Below are 21,183 nucleotides of genomic sequence, written 5' to 3'. Positions count from 1 at the left end.
AAAGAGGAAAATAAAAAATCATTCAGTTATTTAAGGATGAATTTTCTCATTTAGTTTATAGACTATCTCTAATTCTTAGACTATCCCTAATCCTATAAATAGAGGAAGATTGATAACTTTCTTTTTATTAAAAAAAATCAAATTGATTTTTAACCTACCTTTGGAAAAAAATATTTTAAAATGGGTTGAATGTATAGCTGAATGGTAGAGGTTTTGCCTAGCATTTGTGAAGCCCTAGGTTTAATCTCTAGCACCACCCCCCAAGAAATTAGTTATTCAGTTTATTTATGGGGACTGGGGATATAGCTCAGTGGTAGAACACTTGACTAACAGGTGAGAGGGCCTGGGTTTGATCCCTAGCATGTGTAAATGAATGAATAAGTTTTAATTGTCAATTAATGTTAATTTGAAAGGGAAACATTTGTACTGCTTTCTGATTTTTATCATGCCGTCAAACTCAGAAACCTCCAAAGAGTATGGTCCATTTACATGTTGAAATATCACTAGAATACTTTTTTTGATTTATTTTTTATTTCTTTATTTTTAATTTTGATTCATGATGATACACAAATGGCATATAACTTTCATTTCTCTGGTTGTACGTGAAGTAGAGTCACACCGTTTGTGTAATCATATATGTACATAGGGTAATGATGTTTGTCTCATTCTAATATCTTTCTCCCCCCCCATCCCCACCCCTCATTTCCTTCTACATAATCCATCCTCCCTCCATTCTTCCCTTACCTCCTCCCCCCTTTATGTATCATTATCCACTTATCAGAGAAATCATTCAACCTTTGGTTTTTGGGGATTGACTTATTTCACTTAGCATGATATTCTCCAACTCCATCCATTTACCTGCAAATGTCATAATTTTATTCTTCTTTATGGCTGAATAGTATTCCATTGTGTATATGTACCACAGCTTTTTCATCCATTCATCTATTGAAGGGCATCTAGGTTGGTTCCACAATCTAGCTATTGTGAACTTAGCTGCTGTAAACATTGGTGTAGCTCCATCACTGTAGTATGCTGATTTTAAGTCCTTTGGGTATAAACTGAGGAGTGGGATAACTGGGTCAAAAGGTGGGTCCATTCCAAGTTTTCTAAGGAATCTCCATACTGCTTTCCAGAGTGTCTGCACCAATTTGCAATCCCACCAGCAATGTATGAGTGGACCTTTTCTCCCACATCCTTGCCAACAACTATTGTTGCTTGTATTCTTGAAAATAGACATTCTAATTGGGGTGAGATGAAATCTTATGGTAGTTTTGATTTGTATCTCTCTTATTACTAGAGGTATTGAACATTTTTTCATATATATGTTGATTGCTTGTGGCTCTTCTGTCTGCTCATTTCCTTAGCCCATTTATTGATTGGGTTATTTGTATTCTTGGTGTAAATTTTTTTGAGTTCTTATAGAAAAGATAGCCTTTTCAACAAATGGTGCTGGAAAAACTGAAAATCCATAGGCAGCAAAATGAAACTAAACCCCTATCTCTCACCCTGCACAAAACTCACCTCAAAATGGATCAAGGACCTTGGAATTAGGCCAGAGATTCTGCACCTAATAGAAGAATAAGTGGGTCCAAATCTTCATCATGTTGACTTAGGACCAGACTTCCTTAACATGACTCCCAAAGCACAAGAACTAAAAGCAGGAATGCCGGGGACCAGCCCTAGCAGCAGAGTCCAAGGGTCCTTGATGGCCTGAAATGTAAAAGCCCCCAAAAGATTAGGCGGCGCAGCGTCGGCGATGGACAGCAACCACACAGACTCAGGTCAGTGTTAGGTTGCTGACAAGTTTATTGAATTCACCAGCAATTTTTATACCCTTTACAAACTTACTAAGAATAAAGGAGGGAGTTTCAAGGGCATAGATAACAGAAGAAGGATTTGGGCATTTAGCCAACAGGCGCCATCTGGTAATATCTTATCTTACTTGACATTTTCCCACAATGAAGTATCCTTGACTCGAAACTTACAAAAGCAAGTTGTTGTATACTACTTGTTTTTCCTTGAAGTTTAACTTTTATTTGATTTCTTACTGCTAAGATTAATTATAACTTCTAGTAATTTGTTATTAATTTTTCATGACTATAATTACATGTCTATGCTATGTTAAATCATATTATACTATTAAGAACCAAGTTATTGTCTTTAGAGTAAAAATCTTCATCTAAAAGAACTAAAACTTTTCTTTTGAACTAAATATAATGTATTTCTGTGGGAGGCTCATTACTTTGCAGAAGAAACCAGATGTAATAAATATGTTGATCACTGAAGCTAAGAGAATCACTTATATGCAACTAGATGTCTGGGAGTCTTGTAAAAGTTAACAAAAACATCACAAGACATATTGCTTCAGAATGTCCACCATTCCCTATAGGAATATTAGTGCTTTGTGTAAACAAATGAACTTTATTTTACTGGAATTGAGTTAACTCATATGAACTGTTTGTGTTCCCATCATCCTTCAACCGAAGAACTTTATTAAACATGATTAATCCGCGTAATATTGTGAGTTCTGGTGAAAAACAAAAAAGGAAGAGAGATTAACACTCTGAGGAAGGGGCTCCAGCTTTACTCAACTTACGACGAGTCCTTGCTATCGTCTTCCAGGGAAGGCCTTGGCAGCACCCAACTTATGACGAGTCCTTGCTATCATCCTCCAGAGGAAGATTACCAACCTCTGGCATGGGTCTTTATGCGCCAGGCACACTTCCCTGGCATGAGTTTTATGTGCTAGGCGCCCCCGCAGTTCCCCCTTTTTTGTTTTGAAGATCAAAAAGACCTTTTTGAATTTGAAGGCCCTTAAAAACCTTTGTTAAGAGTCGAAGGATAACTGGAAGACAAAAAATCAGTATCTCATGGAACTTCTGTTTCTATATACTTTTCTCCCAAGTTATTTTCTTGGCGGAGGGGCTGATATTGTTGCCTGAGCATTAATACCTGTACAGCACTTACTCTTTCCCTGATGAAGGTAACTAGGAGATTTCATGGCCTTCATTTCCTCGATTTGACCCGATCCCCTATTTCTACACTAACTACTTGTTCTTAATTCTGGCTTTATTTCCCCCTCTAATCTTAGGAACTCCATGCTGCTGGGGAAGAAGGTCGATGACCGCTCTGACTTCTTCAAGCTGGAAGTGGGTGGCGTGGGGCAAGCAGCTTGGAGTTCCTTTTTTTAAAAATCGGGTCAATCAAGGGGTCCCAGGTAGAAGTCTGGTTGGGGAAGAGCATGTTGCAAGGTCATCTGGGGGTGGGTGCTTCTATGAGAGAAGAACAAAAAGACATGAGTACTGAAAGGAGATTAGTACAAAGTAAATGTTGCAGCATCTGAAACATGCCACTGAGTATCATGAAAATGACAGAAGTCAATCTCTCACCAGGAGGTGGAAGAACTGAGAAATTGTTCCCATAACTAGGCCTAACAAAGGCTGGAGAGGACAAGGCCTTCATTTGGGGACTTTAACATTGTCTAAGTTATCAGGAATGTAAACACAACATTTAACTCTTAATGTCATAGATGTTCCCAGAAAATATAGTTAAGCTACTTAATGTCATCTGATTTTTGTAAAATATCCTTTTATTGATATAACCTGTGTTTAGTAGAGATCTCTATACTTCTGTTACTTAGGGCTAGGTAATCATATTAGCAAACATAGATTAAGTCTACCTGTGTAGCTTAAGAAGGTCTTAAACTGACTAAAAACTTTTGACTCTGGCAGTTTCTCTTAATAGTTATCAAGCACATTTGCTGAAGAATCTTTCTTTCATTTGTAGCTTTCAGTCTTTATTCAGTGGGCTAATACAAGTGTACATCTTAAGTTACATTTAACTATTATTTCCTTTAAATGCCCAAGAATGGCTATATTTTGGTTTTAACTGTTTTGCTGGGTGTCCAAGACCAAGCTGGTCAAATTGACCTGGTTCCTGTCTTGTTAAAGAGTCAGCTGAGTTCCCACAGGGGTCACTCGTACAGAACTTAAGAGCGGCTCCTTAGCTCCACCAGTGCCATTGGTTAGGCAGGGTCTCCTTGATGACGTGGCTTTCCTTGAAAGCGTCAGGGATGTCTCCCTTTTTCCATGACTTTCCTCTGCAGCAGATGCACTGAGTGATTTTTCATCCTCTAGTCTCAACAATCTCCTTGATCAGGAGGTTGTGTGACCCAGAGTTGCAACACTCCTTAGAGAAGTTCTCTTATTCCCTGGGTTCAGGCTGACATTGAGGGCAAGACCCAAACATGGAATTTTCTTGACCTCTGTATTTAACTCCAATCTCTAAGTTTGATCTTAATCATCCAGCAAGCCAGTCTCACCAGTCATAAAGTAAGAGTACTGGGCTTTAACTTTAATGTCCATAACTTTACAGTTATTTACCCTTTTATCTAACTGGAGTCTGTATTAGTACTGGAAGTTACCACTATCTGTTCTATAGGTGATGGCTTATTATCACAAGTTACCTAGGTTGTATGTTCTGGAAGCAGCTACTTCTGCAAAACAGTAACAAGCAACAGTTTTACAAAATGAAATTAGCAAGAGTAAAAACATATTTAGCTTGTATAATAGCTATCTTGAATTTTGATTGAGAACTACATTATATCCCCAATTTGAGATCATAGTACTTTTACAACAAAAACCAATCTTTTGACTATAACTTTAAATAAGCTGAAGTCTGACTTATTTTGGAGTCACTCTAACATGCAGTAAGGTGGAAGGCACAGCCTTATCTCAGGTAAGGCGTGGCTCTTTACAGATCTTAAGTGTTCTAATTCTGATGTTGATCTTTGCTTCTTCCTTAAATATCATTAAATAGTTTACATATACTGTTTCCTGAGTCTATATAAACTTTATAATTAACACAATTTATCATTGTATCTAAAACATGAATCAAAGAAAGGCTGAGAGAGTTTTTAACTTTCCTTTTTGTGTGGCAAAATGCTTTCACCTTCTATGATATAAACCTTTAAACAAATCAGGCTGTCACTAACTCTTAGACATAAATTTACATTTAAATTTTTATCTCAGTGAAATAAGTAACCAATTTTACATATATCTTATTGATAATAGGTCCCATAATAGAACATTGAATGATAAAAATAAATCCCCAATAAAATGTACTCCTTAAGTTTAAAATTACCATTACAGACAAGTTTATTCTGGAGAATAGCAGCGCTTGATAAATTCCCTGCTTTAAAAACTTGTATACCTGGAAAATATGAACACATTTAATATGCAACTAGTGACCATTTCACAATTATCTTGACACTTTTATCTTACCAAATTTAGCCTCTAAAGAAAAATGTAGACTCTGCAACACAGCACAACACTCTACAACAGTTGTTTAACCACAATTGTATACACCCCAATCTTTAAGACTAATTGTTTTAAAGAATAAAACTTAATAGACACAAAGTTAAGAGTAAATTAGTGTTTCAAATCCTTGTTATTTTACCATGTTATTTTACCATATAGATTAGACTTCAGTTTATATCAGAACATTAATATTTTTCCTTAGGAAAAACCTTAAATAGCTTTAACTGATTGTCTCACATACTTGTAACCAACTTAGTTACACACAAACTTGCTCAAACTTTCTCTTCACTTACACAGACTTTCTTAGCACTTACTTAGACCCTCATGTCATCACACAATCACTTTCTTACCCAAAAACATTTCCTTTTTCCTTCTACTAAATATATATCCATACCCAGAACCCTTTATTTTCTCTTTCCTTCCTGCCGACACCTTTTTGTTCACATTCTGAAACAACTCTCATGAAATTTCTGAATTTAGATAAATTACTCCATTTTAGCAAGATAAAATACCTTGTTGTTTATAGTACTCTAACTGAAACACAGTGAGAGGGGAGATGGTAACTCTAAATCCAAACCTAAGAGCTCCTTGGAGCTTTGCAGAACTGGAGGGGGAGCAGGGGCAGTGATAAGGAAGCAGATGGAACGCTTATCCTCCGGGTTGGGGTTTTACCTGTTAGGACATAACTCTTAATAACCTTGTTTTTAGTAATGACATAAAGCAATTCTAAACACTTTTTAGTTTACCAACCTATGAAAACACCAATAATGTTTAGGTATGATACCCCATGGAATTTAAGGAGTTAAAAGTACTTAATGTTATTTAACAATTAGCATTTTAACTTTGCAAATTAATCAGATGTCTTTACAAACACATTAGAGTAATCCCATACATGTTAACTCTAATTCACTTATTCTGTAAAAACCAAGATATCAGACAAGTGTCCTGAACAGTATTTGCTGTCTCTTTCCTGTTGAAGAAAAGTCCTAGAAACAATTGATATTAGACATTGTTTAACATCAACATTGCATTAGTTTGACTACTTAGAGACTTGCGAATTATTTCTGAAGACATTTCACTTTTATTAGTTTACCCAACTTAAATTGAACCCTTTTAAATCACGTGAATAAAAGTATTTGGATCCATTTTTAAATTTTAATTTTAGGAGCGCTCAGTTTGATACAGACAAAACATGACATCAGACACAAAAACAAATAACATAAAATCAAAGGCCTTGTAACTGTGAAGAACTTACTGTAACACCTCTTTTCTTTAATAAATGCTTTGCTATATCAAGAAATAAAGTTCTTTCCTTAGATGCAGTATTACCCATTTTATCCAATCCCTGCCCTTTCTTTCTCAGTCTCTGTTACTGAGGGGACCGCGGCTCCCCGGGCAGTATCCTAGCTGCCAACCGCCTGAAAAAAAGAAAAGAAAAGAATAAGACACTTACCAATCAGGTCCCTGTTCGGGCGCCAAACTGCCGGGGACCAGCCCTAGCAGCAGAGTCCAAGGGTCCTTGATGGCCTGAAATGTAAAAGCCCCCAAAAGATTAGGCGGCGCAGCGTCGGCGATGGACAGCAACCACACAGACTCAGGTCAGTGTTAGGTTGCTGACAAGTTTATTGAATTCACCAGCAATTTTTATACCCTTTACAAACTTACTAAGAATAAAGGAGGGAGTTTCAAGGGCATAGATAACAGAAGAAGGATTTGGGCATTTAGCCAACAGGCGCCATCTGGTAATATCTTATCTTACTTGACATTTTCCCACAATGAAGTATCCTTGACTCGAAACTTACAAAAGCAAGTTGTTGTATACTACTTGTTTTTCCTTGAAGTTTAACTTTTATTTGATTTCTTACTGCTAAGATTAATTATAACTTCTAGTAATTTGTTATTAATTTTTCATGACTATAATTACATGTCTATGCTATGTTAAATCATATTATACTATTAAGAACCAAGTTATTGTCTTTAGAGTAAAAATCTTCATCTAAAAGAACTAAAACTTTTCTTTTGAACTAAATATAATGTATTTCTGTGGGAGGCTCATTACTTTGCAGAAGAAACCAGATGTAATAAATATGTTGATCACTGAAGCTAAGAGAATCACTTATATGCAACTAGATGTCTGGGAGTCTTGTAAAAGTTAACAAAAACATCACAAGACATATTGCTTCAGAATGTCCACCATTCCCTATAGGAATATTAGTGCTTTGTGTAAACAAATGAACTTTATTTTACTGGAATTGAGTTAACTCATATGAACTGTTTGTGTTCCCATCATCCTTCAACCGAAGAACTTTATTAAACATGATTAATCCGCGTAATATTGTGAGTTCTGGTGAAAAACAAAAAAGGAAGAGAGATTAACACTCTGAGGAAGGGGCTCCAGCTTTACTCAACTTACGACGAGTCCTTGCTATCGTCTTCCAGGGAAGGCCTTGGCAGCACCCAACTTATGACGAGTCCTTGCTATCATCCTCCAGAGGAAGATTACCAACCTCTGGCATGGGTCTTTATGCGCCAGGCACACTTCCCTGGCATGAGTTTTATGTGCTAGGCGCCCCCGCACAGGAATCAATAATTGTGATAGATTCAAACTAAAAAGCTTTTTCTCAGCAAAGGAAACAATCAACAATGTGAAGAGAGAACCTACAGAGTGGGAGAAAATCTTTGCCACACGCACTTAAGATAGAGCACTAATCTCCAGAATCTATAAAGAACAAGGATACTTTTTAAAAATAACTATGCAAAAGTCTTTTTTTGGGGAAAAGTTTTAAGAGAAACAATTTCTTAAATAATAACTTCATATACATCAAGAATGGCATGTTTTTGTGCTTCTAATATTTTTTTCATTTTTCTCAGTAAAAGTGAAATATATATACTCAGAGTTGCACAGCTCTCTCCAGTTTCATAATTATGAAATGTTCAGACTACAGACATCCTATCTTTTAAAAATCAAAGTGTAACCCTGAACTTGGTATATTACCTGGTCCTCATCAGAGTGTCCCTGGACTCAGAAGTTCACAGTTCCGCTTTTGATGTTATTCTGTCACCTTGGCCTGTGTAATGCCTTGAAGGCTGCTGTCTGTGTCCCTTTGCAGGACTGACTCCTGGATGCCCTTCCCACCTTGTAAGGAGAAAGTATCTGATTTTTAAAATAGCCACCACCAGAGTGTAACATTGCACAGTAGTTAGTTTTTCCATGGGAAATTGTGTATTTTTCCTGTGGGCATATTGACTTCTGTTCCTATCAGATGAACCCAAAATGCTTCTGTCCTTACTAACCGAGCCACAGCCCTACATGACATCTCACTGCATATTTTCTATGTTCCGGACTCTGTACTATGTAGTTTGGGGAACAGCAAGAATAAGACCTTTGCCTCAAAAATCTTAGTCTAGGAAAAAGCACACAATAAAAACAATAAGACAAAGGATTAGATACTATTAGAAAATTACAAGTTTTCATATGTACTTGAAGGAAGGGTCTTTTTTTTTTTCTTTCTTTGTCTATCTGTTTTTGGGGGCTGAGTCCTGGGACTCCAGCCCAAAGTTGAGCCAGGCAAGTGCCTTTCCACAGGCAAGTGCTATATCACCAGCCCTTCTTATGTTTATTTGGAGATAGGGTTTTGCTAAGTTGCCCAGGCTGGTCTTGAACTTGCAACCCTCCTGCCCAGCCTCTTGGGTAGCTGGGATTACAGGAGTATGCCACTGTGCCTGGCTAGGAGTAGTTATTTCTGATGAGTGTTAGGGCAGTCTACTTGAGGATATAGTCAGTCTCAGCCTTGAAAGAGGTAGTATTTGAACAGATGGAAAGGAAAATAGGAAAAGGATATTACCTTTCCTCGTGAGGTAGACCAGATAGACAAAGGCTATCAGTGGGTCCAGGGACCTAGAAAATTCAAGGAAGTAGATTGTCTGGTCTAGTTGGGGCATGGGGTAGAGAGGTTGTAGTGAACAGTGAGGGTAGTAAACCTTCAATGCCATGTTGGAAAAAAAAAAATCATTGTTTTTTTCACAGTACTTAAATCAGTTCTAAATTTGACAAGTTTGGGTTTTTTACTAGACCAAGATCTAACAATCCAAATGGTCTTGATAAATTTCAGTAAATCAGCCTGTCTCAGCCCTCACCTCAGGTGGGAGTTGAGAAGACAGGGTGGCTCTTGCATTGTCAGCATGCTGAATGATAACCCTGAGGATCAGTGAGCAGGTTAGGTTTTGGAGGAAAGGTACTGGTATTAGTAATAGACTGAGGTCCTTAAATCTAATTCCTACAGTATTGCAGTTTTCTGTCCATTTACACAAAGTAAAAGTGGTTTTGGGCTGTGTGACTCACAGTGGATTTCATTCAAATATACATGTACTGCATGCACATTAGAGGTTTGTGATGTGTCCTTGGTCAAAGTGTTTCCTCTTATTTTTGACTATCGTATTTGGACTTTGGTTTTAGATTTCATCCATTATCAAAATGTTCTGGGCTGGGAGTGAGTGACCCTGATCCTGTACTCTGGTTGCACAGAGGAAGAATCCCATTTTTCAGAACACTCACACACAGATGGGTTGCATATTCCTGGTTTGACAGAGCACAGGTGTTTTTTTCTGAGGCTACTTCTGCAGATAATTTTTAATTTTGAAGAGTCGAGTGCTTTATTCCCTCAGTAAATCTCACGTTGCAAGTGACCTTCTGAAGTGGCCTTTTTGTTTGTTTGTATTCACAACCTGAGGCCCAGAGCTCCAGCCAGCAGGGAAGAAGCGGCTTACTTGATGAGCAGAGCCATGGCAACAACACTTGAAGCTGATTCCTTATGCAGGTCTGAGGCTGGTTCATGAGGAGCTGACTCTCAGCTCATTAAGAAATGACATGTGTGCCCATTAGCCAACCTAAGTGTACACAAAGATTTTTAATACCATGTTCTGAGTTGAGAAACCTTTTCTCTCCTGTCAGAGATCCATCCTGCGAAGAAACCTAATGTTATTCGTTCTACACCAAGCCTGCAAACCCCAAGTACCAAGAGGATGCTAACTACCCCAAATCACACGTCTCTAAGCATTCTGGGGAAAAGAAACTACAGTCATCACAACGGCCTGGATGGTACGTTAGCCCAGGAACCCCAGGGGCTGTTCTGATTGACTGGGGCCCCTCTGCTCTGGCCTACCTGGGTATGTCTTCTGCCAAGTCCCAGAATGTATCACAAATAAATACTGTTCCATGATCGATCCAGGTGTGTGTGGTAAGGAGATTAGGGGCGAAGACTGCCATGTGCTGTGGTGCAGATAGCATGCCAGGTGAAATTTCTCCATTTCCTCAGCAGGTACCTTTTGCTCACATCTGTTAGGAGCCTTGTTTGGAGATGAAGTCTGTATTTAGCAGGTTACTTCTGCTGGGTAATAATGTTCTTGCTGCGATGCACACTCACTGTTCATTTTAAGTTTTCGTGAGCAGAAGGGATTATTTTGCCTTATGTTTGAGACAGCAGTGCTCTCTGGGGGTTCTTCCATATTCTGTGGATCATTTTGAATTTGGCATTTGTTCCCTACTTCTTTCACCTTACAATTTTTTTTAATTGCTCAAGAGTGCTACAAGTCATGAAAGAAACTGCCTCGATAATGTCCTAAATACAGAAATAATAATTTGTTGAAATGGAAAAACTGAGAAACACCACCTCTTATTCAAAGTACTTCTCTTAGGCTTGACCATGTAATGACTCATCAGGCAGAATTGAATTATCTTAGCATTTGGACTATAAACATAACTATAATAAATCATCCAGGCAATATATATTGTTCATCTCAATAGTCCTGGAGTTTGAAGCTGTCTTGTTTAAGTGTTGACATTTATTTATGAATAAAACACTCTGCTGGCTTTTCAAGTCTTATGGAACTCTAAATTCCTTCTATGACAGTAAATTACTTTTAACAAAGCCCTAGAGCAAGAATGTGGAATAGAACTAATAATAATTTTCCATGGTTACTTTTCTTTAGTATGACTTTTGATGGTCATAATCATGTCAAAATGAGTAAACAATTGAGGGTGAAGAGTTTAATTTGCACTTATAAAGATATCAGTGTGTCGTAGAGATGTAGCACTGGGCTACGCGACAGTGCTTGCAGGAGCATTTCATACTAATGAGAACACCGGCCATCTTTGCCCAATATTCCTGATGTCTAGACAGAAGACCAACGAAAGATTATGTCAAAATGTGGAGATTGGATTTCTTTCCAGCTTTTCCTTGCTGATAGCTTACGACCTTTGAATTCAGGCTTAAATACAATCTGGAATCTTCCTTTTCCATCTTTTTACCCTCCTGGTCCTTCTGGGTATATTGTCCTGCCACAGAAAGCATAAAGTATGGTGAAAAACAAGTCTATAGTATAAAGACTTGTTGTGTCTGCTGTTGGAGTAACACCTTTCTGATATCTTCCTCTACTCACCCATGACCATTCTGAACCTCCGTCCCAAGCTTGCATTACAGTTTCGGTTTCCCTTTCAGCATTTGAAGCTCAGTATCTGGTGCTCAGGATCACAGGTGTCTGTCTCCTTGCATTTTTTAAAAAATGCCATCTTGTGGTGTTCCTTCTCTAGGGCTATCAGTCTATTTCCCTCTGAATGAATGCTGCTGCAAGGTCATTGCTTCTTTGCTCTGAACAGGGAGGATGGACAGAGTACCCATGAATCCCTGGTGTTATATTGACTGAGACTGTCAGCCTAATGAGGGCAAGATACCTGTTGCATTCGTTGAAGAGACCAGCTTTTGAAACACTTCTTTCTTCAAGTCCCATTTGTCTTTGCTCTGCTGTCACAGTATGGAGAAGACTGATGACAACGTGCCCTGCACTGTGCTAGTCCAGTACCTGGCTCAATATATATTGATTGTGCAAAGGAAAGTGATTAAGGAAAATGAGACCCAGAGAGGTTAATTAAAATTTCTGGAGTTAATGGGTACAACTCATTGATGGACTGGGATTCCCACTTAGGCGTGACTGATTTCAGACTTTCAGAAGTAGAAACTGCACAAAAGTTATTTTAATAGTTAATTTAATACAAAAAATCAATATGAAAGTTATTGGAGGACAAAACAAAGAACATGACACAGCCTACAAGCTCATGGAGGACCTGAGGACCTGGAACTCAGGCCCTGAGAAGAAGGCACTGTGCCATCGGAAGGGTGATGAGGCTGGTTCCAGCACACTGCCATTGCTGCCTGAGGTGTGGTTGACAGGAACAGGAAGAAGCAGGCCCCTCCTCCCTCCTCTAGCCTTGCAGGCTCTCTCTAGCGCCCACCTCTGGCATAACAGGGAACCAGGTGAACAGAGAAAAGATTTTTCAGAATTCTGGTCCCAATCTCAGGAAGCTGGTTAGAGGACAGGGTGTAGAGCTGAGGAAACATACATTTTAGAACATGCCTACATTTACGTATTCCTCATGAACCTTTTCCTTGGGAAATGGGTCTGCCTCTTATTTCCTCAGGATATAGGATTCTATCTAACCTGAGTTTCCAGTGTGAACTCAAAAGTACTGGAAAAAAATGTTTGGCTAGTAGTGGGTTTTCACAGGATAGTTAATACCAGAATCTACTGAAATAGATGCAAACTCATGCAAAAACCTTGCCCTGTGTGTTGAAATAATGAAATCAGTTAGCATCGCTACTCAATTATCAGCATGTCAGACAGATGAGCATTCCAAGCACGGTGCTGATAGGCAGAACTAATTTAGCTGGAAACAAAATATGCTTCTACTGAATTGTTTCAGTCGCTCAGTTTTGCGACTTCCTTTTTCCTTTTCAGAGGCTCACCCTTTCTCCTCTTCCTGCCTCAGCCCCTGAGTCGCTAGATTACAGGTGTACACCACTGCACTGGACTCAGATTTTTGATAATAGAAAAAGAGCCTCTTGATTTCTGCTAACAGAAAGGATTATTTTTTTTTTTTTTTTTTTTGGGCGGGGGTGAGGGGTGATGGGGGATTGGTACTTTTCAAAATGAAGGACAACTTTTTTTTGTTTTTTTTTTTTTTGGTACTGGGAATTGAACCCAGGGGTGATTTACCACTGAACTAGCTACATACTGAGCTTTTTTTTTTTTTGGACAGGGTCTCACTAAGTTGCTTAGGGCCTCACTAATTTACTGAGGCTGGCCTCAAACTTGTGATCCTCCTCCCTCAGCCTCCCAAGTTGCTGGGATTTTAGGCATGGGCCATTGTACCCAGCTGAAAGACAACTTCTTACTACCTTCCTGGAAGTCATTTTTACCTGAACCTGGTAAAGGCCCTTCAAAGACCCTGGTGTGGCCTGAGTATGACCAGACTGATGCCATTCTCACATAATTCCTCATACCCAGCCCTCACCAAGTTTCCTTTAAAAAAGGAGTCCAAAACCCCCCAAAACATCTGTCATTCTTGAGATGACCTATATTTTCCCTTGAATATATATTTGCTTTCCTAAATAAATTTCTGTGCCTCGACTGATATGTGCTGAAATTCTTTTCCATGGGGTATGTCAAGGGCCCACCTTGTCCCGAGTCAGGTTCCCCTCTTCTCCAGGAACTGCTCAGGATCCTCGTCTTGTGACACAAGTGACTAGGTAGGGAAGGTCCTCTAGTCATCAGGATAGGAGAGCCAGTGAGGTGGAAATTTTTCTTGTCTGAGAGCCCAAAAGAGAGGGCAGCAGGGGAAAAGGGATTTGCCTGTGCCACAGGAGTGGGGGCAGGCATCTGGATATTTGGAGTCAGATGAGAGTCATTGCCCACTTCTCTGGTTACTTCCTGTGTGACCATGGGTGAGCCACTTGGTTTCCTTGTACCTGTTTTCTCTGTAAAGTGCAGATCCTATTTGCCTTAAAGAATTGTTCTAATGATTAAAAAAAAAAAAAAATTGTGTGAACTTTATATCACTTAAGTATCCAAATGCTTTATGAAACAGGTATTAAAATCTGCTTTTCTAGGGCTGGGTTTGTGGCTCAGTGGTAGAGCACTTGCCTAGCATGTGTGAGACACTGGGTTTTTAATCCTCGGTACCACGTAGAAGTGAATAAATAAAATAAAGGTATAAAAATACAATAACATTTTTAAAAATCTGCTTTCCTAATGAAAACATCAAAGCTTAGAGAGGTTGAGGGATTTGCCTAATGTCATACTGCTAGCAAGTAGCAGCAGTGGAATTTAAACTCCAAATCTAGTGTTTTCCTTCCAGGTGAATAAGGACCCAGATCTGTGTGTTGAGTGTGGGCATGTCCATGGAAGATGTTTATGTTTTCTCTGTGTAAGAGATGGGTGTATATTTGCAAATGTATTGAGAAATATAGTATTTTTCTTTGCTCAGACTATGAAGTATAAGCCACCATTGTCTAACAAAAGCCCTTTCTCCCCTTCCTGCCTTGTAAAACTCCTCTGCCTGTATCATATCCCTTGCATTGTTCTTTTTTTCTAGAAGTTGAGGTCTAAGAGCTATATTAATGTTGGAAAGTAGGGGAAAAAGAGAAATAAAGGAGAATTCACAGAATCACGTAAAGATGAAATGTATTCAAATCAAATCCTACGCTCTTCTCAGCATAGTCTCTGACTCATAGATGTTCATTGAGCGTTCAGATCTTATCTCTACTTTAAAGATGACCTGCAACTAAAGTTTTATTTGGAAATTTCTGAAGTATCAAAGTTTTGTAGTCACAGGATTGCATATAAATAAAATGTCATACCTTCCTCATAACCCATAATGCTCGTTCCTGCCCAAAAGTGTGATTCTCAAAAAATGGCTGATGGGCTGGACTCAGGGGAATGCACCTCTAATCTCAGCTACTTGGGAGACCGAGGCAGGAGGATGAATTGGGCCCAGGAGTTTGAGGCCAGCTTGGCAACATAGCGAGACATGATCTCAAAAACAAAATTAAAAAAAACCTCTTGGATTTACTGGAAGGTAAATGGTGGTGGGCGGGGGTGGGGGCGTTCCAATGTGTATTTGCATATTAGAAGGGCCCAGTACCTATAAAGAGAAATTGCTCTTGATTAAATAATTCTGAGGAGCATTAAAGGTAGGAAATTAGGTTTATAAAAGAGGACTTTCTGAGCTTCCTGTAGGCTCCTGTAATTAGAAACCCTATAGCAGAGGGATGGAACATCGTGATCTTGAGGCAGCACAATATTTTTCAAGAGTGAAAGCTGGGGCTGGGGATGTGGCTCAGTTGGTAGAGTGTTTGCCTTGCAAGCACAAGGCCCTGGGTTCAATCCCCAGTACTGCAAAAAAAAAAAAAAAAAAAAAAAAAAAAAAGAGTGAAAGCTGAATTAGAAAAAATTCCAGAGAAGAGACAGGGAGATGGGATGACCAAGCCTCTTGACTTCTCCTGACCCCTAAGAAGCTGCCCTTGGCTCTACCCAGTGTCAGCTGCTTGGGGTTTTGGTAAGTCTGTGACACTTCCATCCCCCTGCACAGGGACCAGGTGATTGTCTGGTCAGTCTTTAGAAATGAGAACGTGGAGGAAAACTTCTGCTTATGGAGTGATAGAGACCCAGAGAGCATCAGCTGGAGCTGTCCAGGATGCTTGGCTCTTGTCCCAGGGGTAGTGAATCAATATTCAGTGTGTCAGGGAAACCAAAGCAACAGGCTCCAAAGAAGTTAGTTTTCAGTGGGACAGAGTCAGGAAAAGGTGATGAATTGTATAATAAAGCCCTTCGTAATCTACGCTCCTCTGCTTATTTCCCCTGGGACTACAAGTACACTAGAGATTTTTTTTTTATTTATCTTCTGCACTGAGTAAGATCATTTCTCTTATTCTCCCATGAAGAGGGTGTCTACTGCGGATGCCTTTGTAAGGATAATATTATGATCTGGGGTGTGAAGATTGTCCTTTTGATGACTTGTTTCTGAAATCAGTGATTCAACAATCCAACTGTTGGCATCCCAGCCCTGGGAAATGGTGGTGGCGCTAGGGCCATTGTACAGTGAGTGAGCTGTGGGAATGCATCTGCTGTCTTCACGATCCCAATAAAAATAGACTGCCAGGGACAGCTGATGGCCCTCCCAGGCATGCCTGGGCCTGGGCTGCCTTCTGTCAACAATTTCATGCCATTTCAAAAGACTGCAGTATTTTCAAATGTTCTAAAACATTGTTTATGAAGAATATGAAGTGTCCCTAGGTTCGCCTCTGGTCTCCTTGTCTCAAGTAGTCTCATAGCCTGGTTAAATATATTTTTAAACTCTTAGAGGTTTTTAAAAAATCATTTTGTAAAGGACCATTATGGCTCCAGGATTTATTGAGTTAAAGCACTGTAGCAGAGAACCTAATGCATCCAGAGGGTTTCATGACTGCTGAAGCAGGGTCTGAGCGAGTGGATGTTCTCTCAGCCTGTGAGCCACGGGTACGATTGAAAAGGAAGGCAGACCCAAGTGCATTAGGCATGATTAGTCAGCAACTTGGTGTTCTGGAATATTCTGGAAGGATGCCTAAATGACTACTCATGGGACCATATCTGGGTTTTTGATATCACAGTTTCACCCAGAGAACACTTCTGTCTTATCTCTGAGGGAAATATTAGTGTGTGAACCCCCAAGGGATCTGAACTTGAGACCCTCTTAGCAATATGGAGGTCCTAGGAAATTAATAAAATTCCATGGTAGTTCCTCAAGTGCAGCTGTGAAGGCTAGCCCTGGCCTTCTCACTAAGTGTTGCCATTTACCTAGAGGGGTCATTACAGAAAGCTTTTTAACTGACCTGCCCGTGTGTTCACCCTGAAGGAGAGTGAACTTCTGCGTGGAGAGCAGGGTCACAGTTTTGGGGGGAAAGCCTAGGTGTTCAGGAAAGAGACAGGAGAGGGAGGAGATCGGGTCCCTGAGAGAAATGTTCAACTTAGCTATCAGAGGCAGGCATGAAGGTCTGATATCAGCATTGGATCCTCTCTCTCTTTTCTTTCTTTCCTTTTCTTTTTTTCTTTTGCAGTGCTGGAGATTGAAGCCAGGGCCTCTCATGTGCTAGTATTGAATCTCCGTGCCCAGTGAAGTAAAGACAGACCCCAGAAGCCAGGCAGTCTCCCAGGTTCCAGCAAAGAAATGAGGGGAAGCCTCCTGAATCTGCAGAGCCCCCAGTGCAGTGGAGATGGGGTGTTTGTTTGTCACAATCTAGTTGATTTGAAAACCCCCATTGGGCTCATTTTAAGCTTCTCAACCCTCTTCACTGTTATTTTCTTTCCCTGTTTCCTGTTTTCCCTTCCAGATGACTGAGCATTCTTTAAGCTCAGAAAACATCTGAGTTATAATTTATGCATTTTTATCAGCAACTATTTACATATAAATGAGTGCGAAAAGTGATGAATGTAAAACTGAGGTGCACACCAAAAGATCAACTTGGTTAGATGGAGGTTGCAAAGGAGATAACTTGAGAAGACCCTTCCTGTGCTGTAATGCAGCTTCCCTGGGAGCCCCTCCTGGGCAGTGGGTGAGCAAGAGAGAGAAGGGAAAAATAGGGCCCACCACACTGAGGGCATCTGGGCAGAACCTCCACAGAAAAACTGGGCAGGCTACTGGGATATTGGACATCCTGGACTGGCCTTCTGATTACCTTCTTTTTTCTTTGCAGACATGTCAGTGTCTTTTTACTCTCCTTTCTTGGAGACTTTTTCAACTTCATTTTCCAACCAGAATTTTTTTTCTGCCATGAGTCTGCTGGCTTTTGCTTGGTGTGTTTTAAATTCTGTGTGGTGTGTGTGTGGTGTGTGTGTGTGTGTGGTGTGTGTGTGTCCTTGTCCACTCTAACTTGGCAGAACTTCAACTCCAAACTCTGCTCTCCTGGAGCTAGACACATGCTAAAGTCACTGCTGGGCTCTTGGAGCCTTTGGGTGGATGATTCCCACTGGGCTCCTCGCAGTCTCACTCTGTGCTTATATCCTTCAGAAATCAGCCGGTGACTTAAGAGGAAATGGTGTGAGTTTCCCCTTCTCTGTTTCCTTCCTTTCCAAGACCCCTTCCCTCCATTTGCAGCCACCAGCACTGGTGGCCTTGAACTCTTCCCTGACTCCTCAACCTGAGCTCTGGAAGTGCTCCAGGGGAAGCCAGTTCAGAGCGGCTCTCACCTGGTCTCACTTGGTTCTGGGGTCACAGCCTCTCCGATTTTTGTCTGATTTTGGTTGCCCTCCAGTACTTCCAGTTGTTTTTCATATTTTGTCCAGTTGGTTGGCTTCAGGGTTATTCCAGTATAAATCAGCCCACCATTATAGAAAGCAGAACTCCTCAGGTCTTCTGTGAGCTTTTTGGTTGTCTCATTAAAAATAAAAAAAATTTTTAAAATTACTGTTTATGTTTCATGGATCCTTCTCTGAGGACATTGGTGGTGGTGTTTTGTTCTTTTTGTCTTCCTTTCCATGCACAGTCCAGCGTGTACTCGTCCTGGCTCTCTGTCAGAGGGTGGTTTTGTCTGTCTGTATTCTGGGAGCTCTGAAGGAAGGAGGCTGCATGCTCATCATGTAGTGGGTCTGTGTTCACTTGATCCCTCTGTCCTCAAATGTGCTTTGTGCCTGTTGTCCTGAGATCCTGAGTTTTTTCCTCTTCAGAGCATAAACATCAGACTGGAAGGAGGTAGGCAGCGGCCTAGGGTTTTGAAATCAGGAGAGCTCTGGGGCTCTTTCTCAAACAGCCCTGGACTCATCTTCTCTGCTTCAGTCTCCCTCCCCTACTTCTCGAGGCACCTGAGAGGTGACCTGAGGTCACTTCCTGAGCCCTTTGACAATTCTTGGGATAAGCTGGGCTCTTGCCTTTCCACCCTTCCAGCCTCAAGTCTGGCTCTCTGGGGTGCATAGTCTGTCCTCCTCTGCTTCCCGCTTCACAGTTCTAATGGTGGTTTCCTCCATTTTTTGAAGGGAAGGAAGCCAACTCAGACACTAGTGGCTAGAAACCTTCTAAGAGGTTTCTTTCTGTTCATGGATTGATTAGAATGCAGAAGTTCCAAGCTCAGGGATTTGAAGTATTTCTAAGTAGCCAAAGCAATAGGGAACATTTTTCCAAAAATCAAAAGTAAGTTCTTATTATGAGCCAGGATTAGTACATTCAAAAGTGACAAATGTAAACTAATGCAATGGGAATAAGCGAAAGGGGAAATGCTTCAGGCTACATCTGAGTCTAGGAAAGAAACCTGAGACTCATGCAACCTTTTCCTGGGACCCGCTGCCAGTGCTGCCATGCTGGGACCTCTGTATCTGGGACACTGCAGGTGGCTTTTGTGTCTTGCTTTGAGGAAATGAAGTGGGCTGGGGAAACTCTGAGCAGGGCATAGTGAAGTGATTGCCACACAAGGGCAGGCGGGCAGCACTAGATTTTTCAGCTGGGGTGCAGAGGGGTGGCATATGTCAGTTAAAACTGGCCAGCGTAGAGAAGGCGGGTGTGAGCCTGCACACCAGAGCCTGAGCTGCTCAGGAGGAGAGGGTTGCTTTTGAAATTGAAGCGGGTAAGTTTAGCACAAATTTACCATGGCAGATCAGAAACTTGGGAATTGGCTCTTCTGGCATGTAGATTAGATTCTTTAGGGCTTTATACAGATGAGTGGCAGCCTCCCCCATGTCCTCTGCTGAGGAGATTGCAGCGGGGCAAGCCTCTGAGAGACCCTGACATGTGCATAGCCTTTAACTTAGACATTGAAGAGTGTAATGTGTTCTTACTGGGCTGTTAACAGAATACTGGGTGGGATGGAGAATGGGCTGTTTGGTATAGTAGGAAAAACTTGACTGAATTAAGATCTGTGTTCGGATCCTGACCCCTGGGCTTACGCACCTCTGGGCTTACTCACCCCTGTGTGACCTTGAGCAAGTTCCTAACCTTTCTAGTCCTCCCAAGGTTCTGGTGAAGGTTAAATAAAGCAGTTATACAACCTACAGGAGGTTCAGTAAAGCAAATGTTTATTGTTCCCTAAACTGAACTTATCTGAGTATTTAGCACATTTTTATTGAGCCCATATCAAATACCAGGCTGTGTACATGTGCCTTCCCTATTCTAGAAAGGCTCATGAAGTGAAGGCACAGCTCTACTCCATCCTGCAACCCTTTCTCAGCGTGGTACAAGGCTGTGAAGGTGAGCGTCCCTGGGTCCTTTCCTGGCTGCAGAGTGCATGATGGGAGAGACTAAGCAAAACACCCCCTCCCTCCCAGCCACTTTCCTAGTGACCAGGGAAAAGTTCTCAGGGCCGCTGAGTAACACGATCTGGTGAGGACCCGCCTCACGGGCCAGGTCTCCTTTTCACTTGTACACATCTTCGCAAGGCTCCAGAAGCTGAGCTTAGAGAAAGGAGAGTTGAATGTTCGGGGGAGGTGGAGGGGCATGGGAATCGTTTCTGACCCTGTGATACTGTGGGAGGACTGAAGTTCACTCCCCTCCTACAGAGAACGTGTCCACAGGGCTGGGGATGTAGCTCAGTGGTGGAGTGCTTCCCTCGTGTGTGCAGGGCCCTGGGCTACCTCTCCACAACAACAACAAGGTGTTCATCACCAACGTGTGCCCACATCATGGTGATGACTGAAGTTGAGATTGTGCCTCCTCCCTGCCAGCTGCGCTCCCTGTTCCTCCATGTCAGTCAGGAAAGTTCCCCAAGGTCTGGTACTTAGCGGCATTCATTCCACCAGCCAGCCCAAAACCCACTTTTGAGATGCTTGAGCATCATGGGATGTTTTCTTGACCTAGTGAACTTCTCCTCTGGTCCAGTCTTAAACTACATCACGAGCATTTATTTGATTGGCGCTGGGCTCCCCTCCCTGAAGGATGTTGCAGTGGGAGGGCTGATTCTGTGCTGCCTCTTGTCTTGCTTCTACCATGGGCACTTGCTTAACCATGGCCCTATTTCTTCCCTTCTCCAGAACTCACCTGCTGTGTGTCAGACTGAGCAACCCTGTTCCATCT

The 21,183-nt window shown here is 41.1% G+C and overlaps 1 protein-coding gene across 1 annotated transcript in view; it reads left to right on the top strand.

The window, feature by feature from the left end:
* LOC306643562 (metastasis-associated protein MTA3) overlaps window positions 1–12,387 on the top strand; it is a 69,308-nt gene extending 56,921 nt beyond the window's left edge. The window contains exons 10-11 of the mRNA XM_079109798.1: window positions 10,270–10,416; window positions 11,908–12,387. Of these exons, the coding sequence (XP_078965924.1) occupies window positions 10,270–10,416; window positions 11,908–11,969 (209 nt within the window). The 3' untranslated portion in view covers window positions 11,970–12,387. The remainder of the gene's footprint in view (window positions 1–10,269; window positions 10,417–11,907) is intronic.
* The last annotated feature ends 8,796 nt before the right edge of the window (window positions 12,388–21,183 follow it).

Source organism: Sciurus vulgaris (genome assembly GCF_902686455.1).
Source record: "Sciurus vulgaris genome assembly, chromosome: 14".
Classification (NCBI taxonomy): domain Eukaryota; kingdom Metazoa; phylum Chordata; class Mammalia; order Rodentia; family Sciuridae; genus Sciurus; species Sciurus vulgaris.
This window is presented reverse-complemented; position numbering and strand designations above follow the sequence as displayed.